This window comes from Pleurodeles waltl, chromosome 1_1 (assembly GCF_031143425.1).
Source record: "Pleurodeles waltl isolate 20211129_DDA chromosome 1_1, aPleWal1.hap1.20221129, whole genome shotgun sequence".
Lineage (NCBI taxonomy): Eukaryota > Metazoa > Chordata > Amphibia > Caudata > Salamandridae > Pleurodeles > Pleurodeles waltl.
In genome coordinates, this window is record NC_090436.1 from 896,716,468 (window position 1) to 896,739,239 (window position 22,772).

At 44.5% G+C, this 22,772-nt stretch overlaps 1 protein-coding gene across 1 annotated transcript in view; it reads left to right on the forward strand.

Moving 5' to 3' along the window:
• Positions 1–22,772, forward strand: part of LOC138288559 (guanine nucleotide-binding protein G(q) subunit alpha) — a 520,535-nt gene that overhangs the window by 429,098 nt on the left and 68,665 nt on the right. The window contains exon 5 of the mRNA XM_069230080.1: positions 11,481–11,610. Coding sequence (XP_069086181.1) covers positions 11,481–11,610 — 130 coding nt within the window. The remainder of the gene's footprint in view (positions 1–11,480; positions 11,611–22,772) is intronic.

Genomic DNA, 22,772 nt, shown 5'->3' on the forward strand with positions numbered 1-22,772 from the left:
TGAAAGTGGCTGGAGGTGTGGAACAAGATCCCCAAGGAGAGGATGGGCACCTGGTTGGCCTGTGCTCAGGGTGTCAGGGAAGCTAGCATTCCAAACTAGAAAATGGTGGGGAAGTCTGTGTCTGGAGAGACTTCGGCGCCTGGTGGGGAGAGCCCAGCAAGAGTTATTCAAGAAGATGGTACCATGGCGTTCGCTTCCCAACAGTGCATTGGACTCTGGGGAGAGACTTGCCTACTAGGGCGGCTGTTTCTGAGTTAAGTGATTCTACTGCCTGATTTGTGACTCTGCACTGTATCATGCTATCTTTCTCCTGTTTTCTAGGGGGTGTGGATGGAGCTTTCCTGAGTGCACTTGGGGCATGTCTCATTGTGCTGATCATATGTTGGGCTGGTTTGTGCTATGGTCCTGGCACAACATTACATTGTGTATAGGATTAAGTGGGCCTCTCCACTGTTAGTTGTAGGCCATGGTTGTGCGTCAGAGGTTTAGTCTGTGGGTCCTGACAGCAGAGATCTTGATGGATATGCTTTAAGAGCTGTTGTTGTGTTACTGTTTATCCGGGGTCGGGTTGGGGTGTTCAAATGTTCTGTATTCCTACAGTTGTGGAGTGCCCTTTTATGGTTGCAGTGCACATGTTGTACCCAGTCCTTAGTTTTCATTGGCTGGGATTCTTGGGATGGCCAATTGTTGGGGGAGACAGAGGTCTGTCCCCCAGGGTTGAATTTGTAGTGATCGATGATTGAATGTACAAATATCCTAATGTGGAATGTCACTGGCCTCAAGGACCACTCCAAGAGGTACAGAATGCACTCATTCTTCAGGCACCACAAGGTGCATATATCTTGCCTACAGTAAACTTATCTAACGGATGGGGAACTTCTGCTACTTACTCCTTATATACTAGGGGAGTAGCCATCCGAATAGCACGTGAGGTCCCATTTCAGCATACTTACAGTGAGGCAGATGTAGAGGGGTGTTACCTCCTGCTCCAGGGTATGCTAGATGGGACATTACAGACCTGAATACTTATGTGTCTAATGTGGATGATATTTTTGAGCAAAGCCAAGTTCTCCTGAAGGGTAGTATGGGTTCTCACGTGATATGGGCAGGGGACTTCAGTTGCATCCTGGATAATGAGATGGATCGTCACCCACTGAAACAGGCACTAAACCCCCAAATGACAAGCTCTCTTTCCAGGGTCATGCGCTACTTAGGTATCGTAGACTGATGGCACGTGTTGTACCCAGAGGGTTGGAAGCATACTTGTCATTCTCCAACACACAATATGTATAGCTGCCTGGACCGCATGTTGGTGGCTGGGGTGAATCTTGAAAGGTTGATCGCGGTGATGCATCTGAGGCGGTTCCTTTCTGACAATGCTCCTAAGCTGCTCTGATTGAGGTGGGGGATGGCCACCATTGAGTGTGGATTTGGCGCATGCCTCCTGGACTTCTGATTGATGGGGTGTATTGGGATGTGCTAGCGACATCCCTTGCTGAATATTTACCTGAGAGTTGGGGGGCCACAGCCTCCAGAGCTACTGACTGGGAGGCCCTCGAGGTGATCATGAGATGGATATGTATAGGGACCACTTGTGGCGTACTGGGACAGCTGTAGATAGAGCTTGGGGTACAGAAGCAGTGCCTGGCAGATCTGCATGGGTCAGAGGCGGAGGCACGTGCAGAAGTGATGCAGGCTTGGCAGTAGGTGCAGAGGCTCTGTGACACCCTAGACAGGTGACCACTTAGGACGTATCATCAGCTTACATAAGGAGAGGGGCAAGTCCAGTCAGCTCCTAGTGTGGATCCTCCTGGGGTAATGGGAGGGCACTCCAGTACTGTATCTTCACACTCTCAATAGCACTCTGGTGACCAGCTGGCGAGACATTCTGTACACTTTTGTGGAGCATTTCAAGGTGTTGTATCGTACCACTGAGGTGGGCCCTGCAGGGGCAATGGAGGGATTTCTTGCCAGGGTGGGATTACCTTATCTGTTATACTGTGTGCAGGAGTTGGAGGAGGAAATTTCCCTGGAAGAATTAGGTAATTCTCCTGGTGCCCTCAATAGACCCTGGCAGGGATGGCTTCCCAGTTGAGTTTTATCATGCTTATTCTACTGCACTCACTGGAGAGACTAAGTCCTCCACAAGGCTGAAACAAATGGGATCCTTCTACCTTGCGGGAAGGGATTGTACGCCTCATGTTGAAACCTGTAGGAGATCTGCAGACGCGTCCTCGTATAGTCCCCTCACTATGCTTAGCTCGGATATAAAAATATTATCTAAACTTTTGGCGAAAAGACTCTGGGGGGAGGAGGGAAATGGGCCATCTGGGGATTGGTACATGAGAATCAATGTAGCTTTATGCTGGACGGCTATACAGCATTTAATCTATGTAGGCTCACACACGAGTTGCATTAAACCATGGATGATGATTGGGTGTTTGCCCATGTCTCCTTAGATTTAGCAAAAAGCCGTTGACACTGTGGAGTGGGCTTATTGGATGACTGTACTGAAGGGGGATGGGATTTGAGCCCATGTGTTGCAGTTGGGTGCAGCTTCTTTATACTGACCCATTGATCCACATTATGATAGGGGATGAACTCTCGTTGGGCTGGTCGATTGGTAGGGGGACTAGGCAGGGATGCCTTCTCACCACCCTTTTTTGCACTTGTGGTTGAGCCACTGGCCTTACTGTGCACGAAGAACTGGAGCCATGATGAATTGGAGTGGGTGGATCAACAGATTATTTCCTTACATGTGCTGATTTATGTTCACTCTCCCAGCCAGTCGGTACCGATATTGCTGAGGTTATTGGCTGATTTTGGTGAGTTTCCCGGTCTCATGGTTAATCTCTGGGAGTCACTTTTGTTTCTCCCACCCCACCCCGCACTGATACCCCCCCCAGATGGGAGTGTGGGGTTAGTAGGGAGACCGGCTGACCAACTCCCCTTTCTGGGCCTGCGCTGGGAGACGGAGGGCTTCCGGTATCTTGACATACAGGTTACACATACAGAGGAAATGCATAAGCATTTGAACATAGACAGGGTCATAGAAGGTCTGAAGGTTCAGTAGGGTTCTGGGATAAGCTCCCTCTGTCGGTAATGGGCAGGGCAGCAATAGCCAAGGTGGTGTTCCTCCCACTCTACCTCTACCGAGTCCAGAATTTGTTGTTCCCACTCAGCCCACAGTTTTTTTCACAAACTGGATAGTTTGCTAATTTCATTAGTCTGGGCTGAGAGGCGAAGCAGAGTAGCTCTGTCCGTCCTTAAAAGAAATGGAGGACTATCACTACTAAGCATGCAATTTTAATATTTTGTGGCACATCTACAGCATGCAGTGTTGTGGCTACTAGACCCTGACAATTGGGAGAAAAAGCTGCATAAGGATATGCTTGGGGAAAACACGCTGCCACGCCTCCTGATGCAAGGAGGTTGGCCGGAATGCCCGGTCCCATACTTGATGAGGCATATAGTTGCCCTCTGGGGAACAGTGGTTGGGAAGGTACTTTGCAGGTCTCCCTTTGATAGGAGTTGAGGCTCTGGGATCTTGCACCGTTCTGGGCGATTGAGGCTGGCATGTCTGTGGAGCAGTGGAGGGTGGGGGGCTATCAGGTGGCGGGTGACCTATATTCTAGCAAGGTTTTCCTCACCTTTCAAGATGCACAGGAGGCTTTTGGCGAAGGGCTGGGTCACTTCCTTCATTTCGCCAAACTAGAAATCACGGCGAGGGAGGTGTGGAATGGCTTTCCAGCAGCGCCGCAGCCCTCCCAGGTACCTGGTGGTCTGCTCAAATGTGGGGAGAGGACACCCGTTTACCTTAATTTACAAAGTGCTCAGGATATGTTGAATAAACCTATGTAGCACGCCGGGCCTGGAAGAGCCCATTAAAGATGCAGAATTGGTTGCGCACATGCAAAGTGGTAAGAATGGTGTCTTGTAACAATAGATTCAAGTTATTACGTTTTAACTTCCTACTCCACACCTGCGTGACTCCTTGTTTACTGAACAGAATGGACCCGCCTGGGATGCCAAGATGTGTGCGATGTGGGAAGCGGAGTGTCACCTTTTTGCATTTGGCTTGGTCCTGCACTGGGGTTCAAGGTTTCTGGAGGGAGGTGATGTCCAGGATTGAGCAGTGCCCGATTGCTCCATAGTTCAGTCCGACTCTTCCTCTCCCAGCACACTGCTCCAGAAAGCCTTGTGGCACAAGCTTCAACAAATAAAGTTAACCCAAATGGTTTCTAAGCAGGGAATCTAAGCATAGTGATGCATTAGAAATAAGTTATTATCTTCAGTTAGCCTGACATTAAGGTCTTGAATGTCGTCTGTGTGCGAGACAATCTATGGGATAAGGACAGGGAGAGCTTGCCAGTCATTGTGAAGGAGCTCTGTGCAGTTTTTGCCAAGACAATCTTGGATGAGTAGGATTTGGAGAAGTACGTTTATATGCTGGCCTTTACACCAGAGACTCTGTAGGTTGCACCATGAGCACCAGTGTAATGTTCGGATAGCAGAATTATTTAGTTCGATGGCATCTGTCGCTGTAGATACACATGTTCTGCAATAGCTCGCCATCTGGTGTTGGGTCGGAGTGTTACAAGTTGTTTTTCTTCGAAGAAGTGTTTTCGAGTCACGGGACCGAGTGACTCCTCCTTCTGTGCTCATTGCGCATGGGCGTCGACTCCATCTTCGATTGTTTTCTTTCCGCCATCGGGTTCGGACGTGTTCCTGTCGCTCCGAGTTTCGGAACGGAAAGTTAGCTGAAAACGGAAGATTTTCGACGGTATCGCTGCGATCCGGTTCGAGATAAACACACACGACGACGCATTGAACATCGAAGCGCTTCGGTGCCCTTCGGGGTAGATTTCGGCACACCGTCGGGGCCTAGTCGGCCCGACCGCGTGGAGAACAACGCCGATGGAACGGACCCCGTTTCCATTCTGCCCTGAATGCCACAACAAATATCCTTATACGGACCAACACTCGGTCTGTAACCTGTGCCTGTCGCCCGAGCACAGCGAAGAATCCTGTGAGGCCTGTCGGGCGTTCCGGTCCCGAAAAACTCTGCGCGACCGTCGAGCGAGAAGACTGCAGATGGCGTCCACGCCAAAGGAGCATCGACAGTTCGAGACAGAAGAGGAACAGGAGGAATCCTTTTCCATCCAGGATTCAGACTCCGACGAACTCGACAATACAAAAACTGTGAGTAAGACGTCGAGATCAGAACTTAAAGGCAAAAAGGCCCAGGGGACGCCACTGCCAACCGGCCATGGCTCAACCCAAATTATCGGTGACCAACAATCGGCACCGAAAAAGGCCCATTCAGTGTCGAGATCGTCCGACTCCGGTCGAGACACCGGCACGCAGCCTCCTCGGGACCGAGAGAGTGCTAAAGAGAAGCATCGACACCGAGAGTTCGGTGTCGACACGGATCGACGCCGAGACAGTGGCGCCGAAGACCATAGAGGCCAAGATTTTTCGGCACAAAAGAAGAGGAAGGTTACCTCGGAGCCGAAAAGACAAACAACAGGGTTTTCGGAGCCGAAAAAAGCACCAACAGACCCAGTTTCAGGCTCATATACTGAAGAACATTCTATGTCTTCACAAATGAAAAACCACAGATTCGAACAGGAACTGCAATCCACTGAAGTGGATCACACGCAAAAGCGTATCTTTATTCAGCAGGGGACAGGGAAGATCAGTACCCTTCCACCTGTCAAAAGAAAGAGAACACTTCAGTTTATAGCACTAGAGGCTCCTCAGCAACAAACAGCAAAGAAGGTAACACCTCCTCCCTCGCCTCCACCTGTAACTCCGGCTTCGCCAACTTACACCCCGTCACATTCGCCAGCTCACACCGCCATGAGCCACGATGACCAAGATCAAGACGCGTGGGACTTGTACGATGCACCAGTGTCTGATAACAGCCCAGACACATACCCAACTAGGCCATCACCACCTGAGGACAGTACAGCCTATTCACAAGTGGTGGCTAGAGCAGCACAGTTCCATAATGTGGAACTACACTCTGAACAAGTAGAGGATGACTTTTTATTTAACACCCTCTCCTCCACCCACAGCTCCTACCAAAGCCTGCCTATGCTCCCAGGCATGCTACGCCATGCAAAGGAGATCTTCAAGGAGCCAGTTAAAAGTAGGGCAGTAACGCCTAGAGTGGACAAAAAGTATAAGGCGCCTCCTACGGACCCTGTATTCATCACCTCTCAGCTGCCACCAGATTCTGTGGTGGTAGGGGCTGCCAGAAAACGGGCAAATTCACACACTTCTGGGGATGCACCTCCCCCAGATAAAGAAAGCAGAAAGTTCGATGCAGCCGGGAAGAGGGTCGCTGTCCAAGCAGCAAACCAGTGGCGCATCGCAAACTCACAAGCGCTGCTAGCGCGATACGACAGAGCCCACTGGGATGAGATGCAGCATCTCATTGAACATCTCCCAAAAGATCTACAAAAAAGAGCAAAACAGGTTGTTGAGGAAGGTCAAAACATTTCCAACAATCAAATACGCTCCTCTATGGATGCAGCAGACACAGCCGCAAGGACCATTAATACGTCGGTTACCATCCGTAGGCACGCATGGCTCAGAACGTCTGGATTCAAGCCAGAAATTCAGCAGGCAGTACTTAACATGCCAGTAAACGAAAAACTTCTGTTCGGTCCGGAGGTCGACACAGCCATAGAAAAGCTCAAAAAGGACACTGACGCTGCCAAGGCCATGGGCGCACTCTACTCCCCGCAGAGCAGAGGATCTTATACCACCTTCCGTAAAACACCTTTTAGAGGAGGGTTTCGGGGTCAGGCCACACAAGCTAGTACCTCACAGTCCGCACCGTCCACCTACCAGGGACAGTACAGGGGAGGCTTTCGGGGCCAGTATAGAGGAGGGCAATTCCCTAGGAATAGAGGAAGATTTCAAAGCCCCAAAACCACTACCAACAAGCAGTGACTCACACGTCACTCACCCCCCCCACACAACACCAGTGGGGGGAAGGATAGGCCAATATTACGAAGCATGGGAGGAAATAACTACAGACACATGGGTCCTAGCAATTATCCAACATGGTTATTGCATAGAATTCCTGCAATTCCCTCCAGACATACCACCAAAATCACAAAATTTATCAAAACACCATTCACAGCTTCTAGAGATAGAAGTTCAAGCACTACTGCAAAAAAATGCAATAGAATTAGTACCAAGCACACAAATAAACACAGGAGTTTATTCACTGTACTTCTTGATACCAAAAAAGAACAAAACACTGAGACCAATTCTAGACCTCAGAGTAGTAAACACATTCATCAAATCAGACCACTTTCACATGGTTACACTACAAGAAGTGTTACCATTGCTCAAAAAACACAACTACATGACAACCCTAGACCTCAAAGACGCATATTTCCATATACCAATACATCAATCACACAGAAAATATCTAAGGTTTGTATTCAAAGGAATACATTACCAATTCAAAGTATTGCCTTTTGGTTTAACAACCGCTCCAAGAGTATTCACAAAATGCCTAGCAGTAGTCGCTGCACACATCAGAAGGCAGCAAATACATGTATTCCCGTATCTAGACGACTGGCTAATCAAAACCAGTTCGCTCACACAATGCTCAAACCACACAAATCAAGTCATACAAACCCTCTACAAACTAGGGTTCACCGTCAACTTTGCAAAATCCAACATTCAGCCAAGCAAAGTACAGCAATATCTAGGAGCCATAATAGACACGACAAAAGGAGTAGCAACGCCAACTCCACAAAGAATTCACAATTTCAACAGAGTCATTCAACACATGTCTCCAAATCAGACAATACAAGTAAGAACAATACTACAGCTCCTAGGCATGATGTCCTCATGCATAGCCATTGTCCCAAACGCAAGACTGCACATGAGGCCCTTACAACAGTGCCTAGCCTCACAGTGGTCTCAAGCACAGGGTCACCTTCTAGATCTGGTGTTAATAGACCGCCAAACTTACCTCTCGCTTCTATGGTGGAACAGTATAAATTTAAACAAAGGGCGGCCTTTCCAAGACCCAGTGCCACAGTACGTAATAACAACAGATGCTTCCATGACAGGGTGGGGAGCACATCTCAATCAACACAACATAAGAGGACAATGGAACATACATCAAACAAAACTGCATATAAATCATCTAGAACTATTAGCAGTTTTTCAAGCACTAAAAGCTTTCCAACCAATCATAATCCACAAATACATCCTTGTCAAAACAGACAACATGACAACGATGTATTATCTAAACAAACAAGGAGGAACACATTCAACGCAGTTAAGCTTATTAGCTCAAAACATATGGAAGTGGGCAATCCACCATCAAATTCGTCTAATAGCACAGTTTATTCCAGGGATCCAGAATCAACTGGCAGACAATCTCTCTCGAGATCACCAGCAAGTCCACGAATGGGAAATCCACCCACAAATTCTAAACACCTACTTCACACTCTGGGGAACACCTCAAATAGACTTATTTGCAACAAAAGAGAACGCAAAATGCCAAAACTTCGCGTCCAGATACCCACACAAGCAATCCCAAGGCAATGCCCTATGGATGAACTGGTCAGGAATATTTGCTTACGCTTTTCCTCCTCTCCCTCTCCTTCCTTATCTAGTAAACAAATTGAGTCAAAACAAACTCAAACTCATTTTAATAGCACCAACGTGGGCAAGACAACCCTGGTACACAACACTGCTAGATCTCTCTGTAGTACCCCACATCAAACTGCCCAACAAACCAGATCTGTTAACGCAACACAACCAACAGATCAGACACCCAGATCCAGCATCGCTGAATCTAGCAATCTGGCTCCTGAAATCCTAGAATTCGGACACTTACAACTTAGCCAAGAGTGTATGGAAGTCATAAAGCAGGCCAGAAGGCCATCCACTAGACACTGCTACGCAAGTAAGTGGAAAAGATTTGTTTGTTACTGCCATCATAATCAGATACAACCACTACACGCAACTCCAAAACATATAGTAAATTACTTGTTCCATTTACAAAAAGCAAAGCTAGCCTTCTCTTCTATTAAAATACACCTTGCAGCAATATCTGCATACCTGCAGACTACCTATTCAACTTCCTTGTATAGGATACCAGTCATCAAAGCATTCATAGAAGGTCTTAAAAGAATTATACCACCAAGAACACCACCTGTTCCTTCATGGAACCTAAACGTGGTCCTAACAAGACTCATGGGCCCATCTTTCGAACCCATGCACTCTTGCGGAATACAATTCCTAACCTGGAAAGTTGCCTTTCTCATCGCCATTACATCTCTAAGAAGAGTAAGTGAAATTCAAGCGTTCACAACACAAGAACCTTTTATACAAATACATAAAAATAAGGTCGTCCTACGACCTAATCCAAAATTTTTACCAAAAGTTATTTCACCGTTCCATCTAAATCAAACGGTAGAACTACCAGTTTTTTTCCCACAGCCAGATTCTGTGGCTGAAAGAGCACTACATACATTAGATGTCAAAAGAGCATTAATGTACTACATTGACAGAACAAAGAACATCAGAAAGACTAAACAGCTATTTATTGCATTCCAAAAACCTCATGCAGGTAACCCAATATCAAAACAAGGTATAGCCAGATGGATAGTTAAATGCATCCAAATCTGCTACCTTAAAGCAAAAAGACAACTGCCCATTACTCCCAGGGCACATTCAACAAGGAAAAAAGGTGCTTCAATGGCCTTTTTAGGAAACATCCCAATGCATGAAATATGTAAGGCAGCCACATGGTCTACGCCTCACACATTCACCAAACACTACTGTATAGATGTGCTATCCGCACAACAAGCTACAGTAGGTCAAGCTGTATTAAGAACTCTATTTCAGACAACTTCTACTCCTACAGGCTAAACCACCGCTTATGGGGAAATAACTGCTTACTAGTCTATGCAGAACATGTGTATCTACAGCGACAGATGCCATCGAACTGAAAATGTCACTTACCCAGTGTACATCTGTTCGTGGCATCAGTCGCTGAGATTCACATGTGCCCACCCACCTCCCCGGAAGCCTGTAGCAGTTCAGAAGTTACCTTCAATTTTGTACATTTGTATATATATTATTTAAACCTTTAATAGGTACATACTTACACATTTCATTGCGCGGGCACTATTACTATAGTACAACTCCTACCTCACCCTCTGCGGGGAAAACAATCGAAGATGGAGTCGACGCCCATGCGCAATGAGCACAGAAGGAGGAGTCACTCGGTCCCGTGACTCGAAAACACTTCTTCGAAGAAAAACAACTTGTAACACTCCGACCCAACACCAGATGGCGAGCTATTGCAGAACATGTGAATCTCAGCGACTGATGCCACGAACAGATGTACACTGGGTAAGTGACATTTTCATTTTTCTCCCCAACTGGAGGACCATCAGATCATTTAAAGGTGCTAGCCCTACCTTTCATTTCATCCCATCTGCACATTCTCCGCCTAAGTTTTATCAGACCAAACTATCATCTTTTTGAGGAAGGTAAATTTACTACTGAACAAGAGACCCATCAAGAGAGTTCTGAGCTAGGAAAAAGGAGAGGGTTGTTATTCCTGCTACTGTACTTTCTTTTACCCAAGTAGAATAAAGGGCTCAGACCCATATTGGACCTCGGTAAGAAGGTGTTCAGAGGCTGAAAAGACACATTAACAATATTTGCTTGTGGCTCAGGTTCTTTTTGCTCTGTGCCCGGAGGACTGGATATCATCCTTGTTCTTGTTTAGGTTGATTATTCAGCCTGTAAGAGGCACTATGTTCCTCTGGTCTGGTGCTCCCGGGGAGCAACAGGTGCTTATGTCTGCTTTTTGCACCCTGATGGCAATTTGGTACTGGAAAAGGCACTGCATGTGCAGGCTTTTAGCACTGGTGCAAAATGTGCTCAGGTATGAGCCCAAGGAGGACTGTGGCCCTGAGGTAATGAGAAAACGTGTTTGCCCCTGCACTTGTGCACGGTTTTGAAACACAGGCAGGCACAAATAAGCTGTCTAGGAGCATGGTTATTGTGTGCCTCATGGGTTGGTGAACAAGTCTGAGCCTTGCGATGGTATTGGGCACTAACTGTCCTAGTTGAAGGCTGTGTTGAGCAGAGTGTATTTTCTTCTGGAATTACACACGCTGTCTCTTTCCACTGGACACACATGTTCTGAGGGTACATTGCAGTCGACACCTTGGCAGTGCGCCAAGTATATAATACAGTCTCTGGTTGAATTCTGTCGACAGAAGGGATGAGAAAAGACAGTTCTTCGAAGAGTTGTAGGGAAGTGAGGAGTGATATTAGTAACCATGTTTGACAAGGTTTACATGAACACCAGCAATGCATAATCATTTGTTTAACATGTTTGGGGTGAATTGTTCTCCCTAAGTTGATGATTTATGTGGAGCTTTTTGAATGTTTTTGATATGGTTCTCATTACTTTGCAGAATGGTGGATGTCGGGGGCCAGCGATCCGAAAGAAGAAAATGGATACACTGCTTTGAAAATGTCACGTCCATCATGTTTCTAGTGGCCCTTAGTGAATACGATCAAGTGCTTGTGGAGTCTGACAATGAGGTAAGAGGCTGCTGACTGCATCCTCCTGAACAGCATAACTTGTATTAGTAGGATTTTATACAAGAAAGTATGATTCCTACTACAAGGAGTGAAGGAACTGGGTTGTGGCATAATATCTCCAACATTAAAATCAGGTAGTCTTAAAATGTCTCTCAATATGTATACTGTAATGTGATAGCATATTGCAGCAGCTACACGTGAGGCTTGTATATGAGCATAGCGTATGCCACATAGCATCCCGATGCTATGCAGCATGGCTAAAGAATAAGCCTTTCACGTGGCTGATAGGTGTCATGTTGTGGGCGTGTTCAACTTTTTAGTTACCGATCAGAAATGAATGCTGGAAAAATATTTTTTGGGGTAGGGGAAAAATAACAGGGAAAAGTAACGGGGAGGGTCATGAAAGCAATATGGTGGAGTGCAGAGGCACCCCAGAGGTGGGCGAACAAAGCAACCCAGGGGGCTTAGGAGGAGAAGCAGTGGACGAGAAAGCAACGTGGAGCGGGTTGGAAAGAAGCACATGGGTTAGCAGGCAATAGGGGCAGTATGTGAAGAAACTGGTGAGAGGGGCAGGGCAGGGTGGGGGAAGCAGCACAGAGGGCAGAGTTGGGCAGGAGAAGCAATGGGTGAGAGTAATGAAGAGAGGTAGGTGGAGAGATGCACACAAGTGAGAAAGCAATGGGAGAAGAACTTAAGGTTGAGCGCAGCATAGAGGGAGGTAGGGAAGAAGCACAAGGACAACAGCGAGCAGCACAAAGTGCAGAGCAAGTGAAGTACAAGAGGGAAACAACTAGAAACTAAGCATGCACTCTTGTGGAGTGCTTAACCCGAAAATAAAAAAGTAGTGCTTGAAAAGAAAGCAGAAGAAACATAGAAGCTAGCCAACCAAAAGTGATGGTAAAGAGGGAATGCTCTATGGGTGTGACAAACACATGATTGACAAACTCTGGCATGAATTAAAAGCAGGCAAATAGAAGTGAAAAGAAAGCCAGCTAATGGTAAGCAGTGGATGGGCTTTTAGCCCCCCGTATGTTCTCGCTAAGCCTACAATGTAGAGCGCTTTCTCTCTCTCTCTCAATATATATATGTATATATATGTGCGTGTGTATGTATGTATGTATATATGTGTATATATATATATATATATATATATATATATATATATATATATATATATATTATACCATCCTAGGTCCACCTTGTGGCGCACACATTTTACGGGTGCAAACGTGAGGAAGGGACCATTCCTCTGACATATCCAACACCAACAATTGTAAGACAATTGATTTGTTGCACTCAAGGAGAGTTTTATTGCTTCTATCCAAAGAAGTATAAAAAAGAGAAGACACCACCAACGTGTTTCGACCTCTCGGTCTTGATCATGTGGGTCCCTTGCTCGCTGCGCCACTGGATTCAAGCTAGCCTGGCTGATGAAGGGTGATACCCTGAAACCGGTCCCAGGATGCTTGTTTCCTGTCCAGGGAGGACCTGGCCTAGCAGTTTGGACTGGACTGTTCCCTCGAGGAACAGGGTCAAGACTGATTTGTATATAGCTGGGTCCAAACTGGGGTGACGTGGCGAGCAAGGTAACAATGGATTAAACCCAGATCTCACAAGGCTCTGGGGTTTGCAGGTGTGCCTCTGCTCATGCAGGTACCTTCACACTTAGAATCATACCTTGCTCTTTGTCTGAAGGGCCTGCCTTAGGGGTGACTTATAGAGTCAGAGTGCTGCAGTGACCATGATATAAGGGGAACCTTATATCTGGGGTGAAAGGTGCATGCACCATTCCACACAGGCTTCAGTGGCAGACCTGTAGTCAGTTTACATGGGCTGTTATGGGTGGCATAATACATACTGCAGTCCATTGGGGTCCTCTGGTTGTACCAAGGCTATGGCTACCCAAGTACAATTTACTAGGGACTTACAGGGGTACACCACTATGCCAGTTGTGGTGTGTAAAAGTTGCTTACCAATTAAATTTAGGGGAGAGAACATAGACACTGGGATACTGGTTAGCAGGATCCCAGTGTACTACAGTCAGTACACACTGACACCAGGCAAAAAGTGGGGGTACCTATGCCAGAAAGATCCTACTTTCCTACAGATATATTTCCTAACTGCTCCTAAAACATCAGAAAACCTGGTCAGTATGTGGAATCTGACAAGGGGAAAGTTGTTATTGTTATCAGTGTGTTGTGCGAAATTAGCCTATTTGCTTTTGCGTAATTGCACCACAATATGGCAGAATTATGTGAACTTGCTCTTAATTATGCAAAATGCAAACCTGTCATTTCACACTGTATTTTAGCAAGAAATGCGTTATTGGGTCGATTTTTGATTGCATTCAGTTGTTTCCATGCATTCCGGTAAATTCTTACTTTATCAGAGAGGATTCTTGTAGTTAATCAGTCATAAACAGTCAGCAGTCATCATAGGTGAAATAAGCAAGGATTTATGGAGTCTTCCATCACCCAACTGCAGTCCTGTCCGACTGTGTAAAGACAAACACCAGACTTTTCCCTCTACAGGAGCACTCATACTGCAAACCCATAAAATAAGATAGATTGCATTGTTATGAATCTTCCATGTCAGTCTTGTTCAATATAGGAAATAGCATTGAATTGTTGAGGTGAAAGTCATGTATTGGTCATAATGGACTCTTATGTTCTCAACACAGTGATGTGAGCTTCTCAGACATCCTTATTTTCTTTTCTATGCTCCCCGGCCAAAAGCTGCTAAGATTTGAGATTGCTTATGTGTAAAATTTCCAACTTTTTAGTTTGCTTATGAGTGACATTTCTCTGCCTTATGTGTGGCACTTCAAGTGGTGCAGAGGGCAGCAGTAATGCCCATGTAGCGAGGCCAGTTTCACAAATTAGCCTGTGTTGTGGTACAATAACTGCTTTGAAGTTGCCCAGCGCTCCTAAAGTTCTTGTGCAAGGTAACTAAAGTGCTTCCCTTTGCTACTAGAACCAACTTGCAGAAATGCATAGCACCCTAATATTAATTTTTAGGGCTAGCTCAGCTGTATGGTAAACTTATAGGTTATGCCACGTATATACTTTAGTTAAGCCATAACATTAACGTCCATCAAAGACAGCACATGGTTGTCTCCAAGCACCTACCACCAAAAACCACTTTGAGCCCATGTTCTACTTTCCAAGGAAATAACATCTGTTCCATCTCCACTGTGACCAATTCCAGGTTACAGCACAGGTATTTGTGAATAAAATGACAATTACATAAAATGTATGGCATAAAAGGCTAGCTCGCAGGTTCTCTGCGCTCTCACATCAATGTTGGATTCAGGCAGCATTCTGTGTACAGTCGAAGGACAGCAGTGGATCTTCCTCACCGCTTCTCAGTCACAGGAATATCCCCAGCACTCTGACAAGACCACCACTTGGCTTCACATGTGGCCAGATTCGGAAAGGGCATCTTTCTTTGCTTCCTGAGTGCACATCCCCATCAGATAAAGGGCCAGGGTCTGCCCCAGGCGCCAGTCATAATCTCCATGACATACAAGTGCAAAAATATTAAAGCTATACTTAAAAAAAATAAAAAAATAAGACGTATTTCTACTTGACCCTGGGCTCTGCCATGAGTTCTGAGGAGCAGGATGGCTGTTGTATTCATTTTGAATATGCTGAAAGCACCTAGAGCAATCCGAGAGGCAAGGGAACCTCTAATCTGTATAACATTTCATTTAAATACACCAATGTAGGGACAAGTACTGAAATGGGTGAGTCTAACCCATGATGCGTGGCACTTAAAAGAAACTGAAAAACGTTTCCTGAGAAGTTCTTATGGGGATTTAAATTGACCCATCTTTATGCTTGTAGTAGGTATACTAAATAAACAAAATGGAACCGTTTCTTTCACATACCATGAAAGGTATTCCACCACCAAAGGTTGTTTCTCTTTTCCTAATGAGATTCAAATATTGTTACAGTGTAACGTTGTACTGTTCGTAAATATTTGGGTGACAAAAAATCTACTCATTGTCAAACAAAACATTAAGTACTCTGCTTTAGGTGGAGTCTGCAAACTGTATTAAAAGTTGTGGTCACACAAAAAAACTGGCAATGATCTCCTTCGCAGCCACAAGGGGAGGAGCTACCTGAGGTGTAGCACACATTTATACCAAACATGATAAGCTTCTAGAATGGGATAATTTGCATAATCTTCTGTTCTTTAGCTGGTAGGTGGCTAAAGGGAATCAAAAGCAGTAACAGAACCACAAATAAGTATCCTCCAAAAGTATTTAAACATTGAACTTGACTCCACATTATTCATACCACACCGCTGTTTTCAAAATGTAATTGTTTTTATATAGCTCTTACTACCGTTGACGAGGTGGTGAAGCGCTTTACGGCAAGAAGCACGCTACTCCGGAACCTAAAGTGGATTTGTGGTGGATTAGCATATGGTTTTTAAATGGAGCGGGGGACATGTGAGTTTGTAAATTGGATTAAATAGGATAAAGGAGGAATAGAGGAGAGGGAAGAGTCTAGAAAGTGTTAATTAGGAGATCATTGTAGTAAAATGAGGATTGGGATGAGGGTGTGGAAGTCGAGGATAAATTGAAAGTGGTATAGGATGAGACAGAGTAATCAAGTGGAGAGAGTTGATTTTTTTTCTCTCTACAGTGGGAGTAAAGATACGTAAATAGATGCATAAAAAGGTATACATATATATGGAAAATATAGATAAAATTGAATTATGTAAGTTTGCATACATACATGCATGGATAAATGTTTAGAAACTCACTTTCAAGTGTTGCTTAACATAAAGCTAATTTATGTATTTTTATTACTTTTTTGTTGGTGATTTTTATGTTTTTGTATTCATATTTATTTTTATTTTATATTTTCCCCAATATTTTTGATAGTGAAGCACGTAGTCATACAATTGTTATGATCATATTTGCACATTGTGATAGATAAATTAAAATAAAAACAAATACCCATAGGCATATAATCAAATAAATTACATGTAATCTATGCAGTGACCTATATACATGGTAAGCATAAAGTAAGAAGGCCTGGGCAGAATGTTTAATTCTGCTAGCAGAATCGGAGGAACCTGACAACCCTTGTTAATCTTGTAACACGGAATTACTGATAAATTCCGCCACTTTGCCGAGAGAATTAATCTGCAGTGATTGATTTCCAAACAAGACCAAAAGAAGGATTGTCCAACAAGCATTTGCTCCATGTCCAACAAGCATTTGCAATGCAAGTGGTCTCGCTCCAGTAAGAGCCATTGGCATTATGAATCCTAACTGGACTTGTCACATAAATTGAAAATGAAAAGTAAAACAGCTGACATATGGGCGCTGATTCAAAGCAACATGAGCAGGAAGGAGAGACACAAAAGGAAAAAAGTTTGCTCACAGTCAAGCATATCAGCAATCATGCAATTATTCATGTAGCAGGGATCGGTGTCAAAGGCGGTGACCAAAACTCTCCGAGTCGGGACAAACGTAAAGCATTTACTAATGATACAAACGATTTTTGAAAAGCAAGCCCACGAACGAGTGAAAGTGATGGGCGTGTGGTGGGTGTGGTTAAAAGCCCACAATACTTACAACAGGTCAAATTATTGTGCCAGATTTCGGTCTGTGAGTTCTGTATATTGTAATGGATAACTCTGCTGTCCCTGGTATTAGCCTGTGAGCTGTGAGTATTGTGTCAGGTGTCAACCTATGAGTTCTGTATATTGTGATGACTAGCTCTGCTGTCCCAGGCGTCAGTCAGCCTGTGAGTTCTGTATATTGTGATGGCTAGCTCCGCTGTCCCAGGTATCAGCCTGTGGGTTCTCTATATTGTGATGGGTAGCCCTGCTGTCCCTGGTTTAAGACTGTGAGCATGGTGTATTGTGCAAGGTGTCAGCCTTCGAGATCCGAGCATTATTGCGCATAGCTCTGCCTTTCAAGTGTCAACCCGTGAGATCTCTGCTCTCCCAGGTGTTAGCCTATGAGTTCTGTGTATTGTGCAGTATAACTTTTGACGTCATCAACTTCTGCCTCTCCGCTCCAATATCTCTCCCCTTGTCATGACTTTTTATTAGGGTCTCTCAGTCCATCCCACTAATTGCTAATTGGTCAACCTTATCAGAAGTTATGAATCTAACCTATAGTTTTTGTTTGCCACATGTACACTTCAGTTCAGGATTCAAGTTCCATTAGTTTGATTGGTTCTTCTGTCAATGAGAACATCATTCGGCTCTTCAGGTAACTAAACTGTTGCTCACAGTCTTTTAGTCAGTGCTTCCATTGTTCAAGTCCTGGGAAAGTGCGTTTAGCCTACACTACACATAATTGTATCAATTTGTCCTCATCATCTCCTGTCCACTGGTAACTTCTAAGGCTCTTGTCAAGTACATCACTTTAAGATGAGACACTGCACTGCTAAGCCATCTGCCTATCACATAGCTCTAAAATGAGAGATAGCTCTGCTGTTTAAAGCTCCCATTCATCATATTTCCTTTGGATGAGTGGCAGCCTTGCTTTCTAATGCCAGTGCATAGAAAATATCATTAACACGGCAGATGGTGATTTTCATGCCACGGTCTTTCACAGAACTAATGTCCGAAATAACATCAGAAATAGTTCTGCTGTCTAAAGCCCACGAAAGACATGTCTCTTTTCGATGACGGGTAGCAATGCTGGTTGAAAGTTGTATCTATACAAATATTATAACCACGGAGAGATCACTTACCTCTAAGCCTGGATTCCTGCCCGCTGCATTACAGTAAAGGGAATCTGAAGTTTAGGACCTCGCCATATACAGACAAATTAAAACGTACCGGTTCCAGTCAAACCACGCGAGAACAGCCTTTTCATCCCAGTGAGGCTCGCAACAAAGAAACCAGGTGCAAGGAGCGCTGCTTCACATCCCACTGGGGCATATGGGGAGCAGACCCAGAGAAGAAAGAGCACGCAAAAGGCACATCCTGTCATCAAACTGAGACACGTAATAGAAGGAAAAGCACAGAAAACACTGCGTTTCACACCACCGAGGATCGTAAAACAAGGAGCAGACATTCAGAAAGCACAGCATTTTATCCTACTGAGGTGCGTAATACAAGGAATAGATAAACAACAAAAAAACACATTCTTTCTTCCCACTGATGAACGAAATACAGGGAGCAGACACGCAAAAGACGCATCCTTTCATCCCACTGACATGCATCATATAAGGAAAACCAGAGAAAACACTGCATTTCAAACCACTGACTCGCGCAAAACAAGGAGCAGCCCCCCAAATAGCACAGCATTTAATCCTACCTAGGCACGTAATATCAGGCGCAGCAGGCACTAAAAGCACAAGCTTTCGTCCCACTGAAGAAGTTCGCTCACAGTCCAACATATCAGCAATCATGCAGTTATCCAAGTAGCAGGGTCAGTGTCTAATATGGTAACCAAACCGCCCCAAGGCAGGGACAAACGTAAAGCATTTTCCAATGATAACAAGGGATTTTTGAAAGGCAAGCCCATGAACGAGTGAAAGTGATGGGCATGAGGTGGGTGTGGTTAAAAGCCCACATAGATAATGCTAGCGCGCCTGGTCCTTGTTAAGTAAACTTACAAGGGGATGCGTATAGGTCGATGAATCTTTTGGATCGCATGGAGTATCCTAGTTAAGCGGTAGACTATTGAACCATTAACATCACCATACTCAATATCAAACATTAATTAAAACTAATAAGACATACATCACTATCTTTCTTAGGTTAATCGTTTTTATTCCTTATTAGTTACAGCTCTAATCAAAAACCTTTATTCAACTTTATTGTTAATCAAACTTTATTAAACATCACAAAATACTTTTCACCAAAAGAATCTCGATCAATCAAAAGACAACACAAGTCAGAAATTTTCAACATTAATGGATTAATTCAGCAATGTAATTTAGTCAGTCAATTGTCACCGTCCAAGTCACCCTTGTCAGCCTACCTAACCCAGATTAGCATCAGCATGTGGGTCTTCATGCGAAAACAATTTAGGCAAAACATTAATTTGGAAAAATCTACCTAAGAGAGGAAAAATATTTAAAACAGCGCAGTTGGTACCTAAAAAGAAAAGCACGCATTAGTGAGTCACATTGTTATACCTACCTATTGAAGATGGGTCAGCAACGAGTCAGTCTTCGTCTCCAGGTCATCAGTCAGCAGCAAAGTATCAGGCTCACAGAGAGAGTAAGCCCAATTTTCAGCTCTTCGGACAGCGTCTCCTGACGTCATCAACTTCTGCCTCTCCGCTCCAATATCTCTCCCCTTGTCATGCCTTTTTATTAGGGTCTCTCAGTCCATCCCACTAATTGCTAATTGGTCAACCTTATCAGAAGTTATGAATCTAACCTATAGTTTTTGTTTGCCACATGTACACGTCAGTTCAGGATTCAAGTTCCATTAGTTTGATTGGTTCTTCTGTCAATGAGAACATCATTCGGCTCTTCAGGTAACTAAACTGTTGCTCACAGTCTTTTAGTCAGTGCTGCCATTGTTCAAGTCCTGGGAAAGTGCGTTTAGCCTACACTACACATAATTGTATCAATTTGTCCTCATCATCTCCTGTCCACTGGTACATTTGCAGAATTTTCTAGCAGAGTTTTCTGAACTCTGTACAGTTCAAGGTCCTTTTCTCCAGTTCCAGTCCTCGGCAGCCTTGCGGTGTCTCCACGTTAAAGCAGGCAAGGCCCAGCAAAAACCAGGCCTCCAGTATGGCTAAGTTAAGAATACCATTTAACACCAAACATAGGTTATACATCCAAATGTGACATATTAATACATTTTAAATGAATATGTTCATTAGTTAGCAGCTTGTTAACACACATGGTGACCACTCCCCGTGGGCACATTTTGCTCATACATGTTATTTCAAAAAATTAGTTTCTTTATCGAGTTCTCATAAGTATTCATATGCAAATCATTAGAAATTTCTCATATTAGCATATCTGCTCCAACAATAACAACTAGTTGGAAAAGCAGGGTTTGCGTGCTGCTATGCTCAACCTAAAAACCACTGCAGATCAAAGTTTAATCTGCAGTGGTCACCAAACACAAAGGTACCACTCCCTCCTCTGGCCATGCTCAGAAACCTCTGCACCAGATTGCACATACTCAGCCATCCCCACACTTCACAGTGGATACTGCAGAGCATGCAAGGGTACCGAGGGACACGCACTGTAGTTATGTTTCAAATGCCAAGTACAACCCTATCCCACTGTAAGGCGAAGTCTTACAGCTAGTGCAATAAGGCATAGTAAATAAGATGATTTCTGAAATCTTTACCATGGCTCGACTTTGTCACTGTGTTACTTCGTCTTCAGAGTTAGATTAGGGCAAGTAAAATTCCTGATCCACCCACTTGGGAGGCAGCTAGGAACAAAACAAAACCAATCAAGAGGCCATTTTTAATCCGAAAACCGAAAAGGACATCTAGATTACAAAAGCAATTCACAACCATACTACTGGCAGTAATGCACTATACAAATACTTACAGTACTTAGTATATGCCGAGATACTCTTATTTTGCGTGAGCACACCCTGCAGTACTGATCCACGACTCACCTTTTGACTGTAGGTAATGGAGAGAAAGCCCACACTGTCGTGCAGAAGCTATTATAGCAGATGATGAGTTGTCTATAGGAAATTACCAACACAAAAGCGGTCAAAGAATTTGCCACAAATAAGTGGAAAATAATAAGTAGAGCCCCCAAATTAGTGAAATGCAAGAAAGTGTCCAATGTAAAATAAATTCCAACAGAAAACCATATGGGGGCCATTGGTACAGCTTAGTTGTACACATCTATTCTCAAGAGTGCTACGAGATAACTCCGCCCACTCTCCCCACCCCCTCCCAACCAATGGTGGAGAGGACCAGTCACAAGAGGTGCAACTATAAATGTGTTTAGGGCAGACAATGCATACCTGTCATTCTAGTGAGAGCACAGTGTGATTGGCTAGAGGAGACCCAATGCATAAAAATGAAGGGTACTGCAGCCACAATTGTTTTAGTCTGCATTGTAGTCCGTGGTAGGGCAGGTGTGATTAGACCCACAAGAAAATCCAGGCAATCACGATGGAGAGCGGTTGACTATAGTAAAACTGGAGACGCAAAACAAAGTCTGGTGTCCCTAGTCTTCAAGGAAGAGCAGCAGTAAGATAAACTGTCATGAAGTGCAGTGAGAAACATGGAAGAGATGGGTGGCCCACCTGCAGGCAGAGGAGGAAGCGAGTGTCTTTTGCTTTATATGACCAAGCTTGTGGAATGGAGCAACACAGTAGCCGATGATTACTTTACCGTAGCATCGGCAAAACAGCGGAATGCCCTTGCATTTAAGAAGTCGACCATCATTACCTACATTCAGGAGGACGCTGATGATTTTTTTTTTTCCAGACGCTTAACCCTGCGACTAATCTCCATGTGACAGACCATCTCTACATTCATCTCAACAGTAAACAGTTACAAAACAATTTGATGATAATGAGTTAAACAACAATTATTCTTGGTTCTGTACTGACAATAAGCGCCCCTGCTGGCCTTCGAGAAGCAACGGCCCACCTGCGAATAGCTTAGATCCACTAGGATATCAGAGACACCATCTTGACATCCCAGCAATTCTTAATCCAGTGCTTCTGACCTTTCTCAGATGACAGTTTAATTTGTCGGCTTCATCTTTGGCCTTATTGGCCTTTTGTCACAGCTGTCATGTGGCTACAGAGTCGATCCTTACATGATACTGACTCTACCACTAAACTGCCTTCATTTCAGAGGTGAACCCGTCAGTATCTTGACTATCATTGTTGGACTCTGTGGGACAAGACTCACTAGCCCTTTTTCTAGGGTCCACGGTAACACTTAATCTGTAGTATTTCACATTGCAGCTTTTGTTGAGAAAAAAACACAAAATCTCAAGCCTGTTAGAAGGACCAGAGATAATGGAAAATAACCTGAGGATTTAAGTCTGGCATGTTTGATAATGCCAGCTATTCCTAATTTCTGAGAAGACCCTTACGGTAGACCTTGTGATCCCCTAGTAACTCTGGATCCCCAGAATTACTGGTACTCCTAGTACTTTGGAGGAGGGGGTCACAGGAAGGGGCAGATTTATCACACCAAAACCTGGGGTTCCTTGTAATGATGCCCTTAT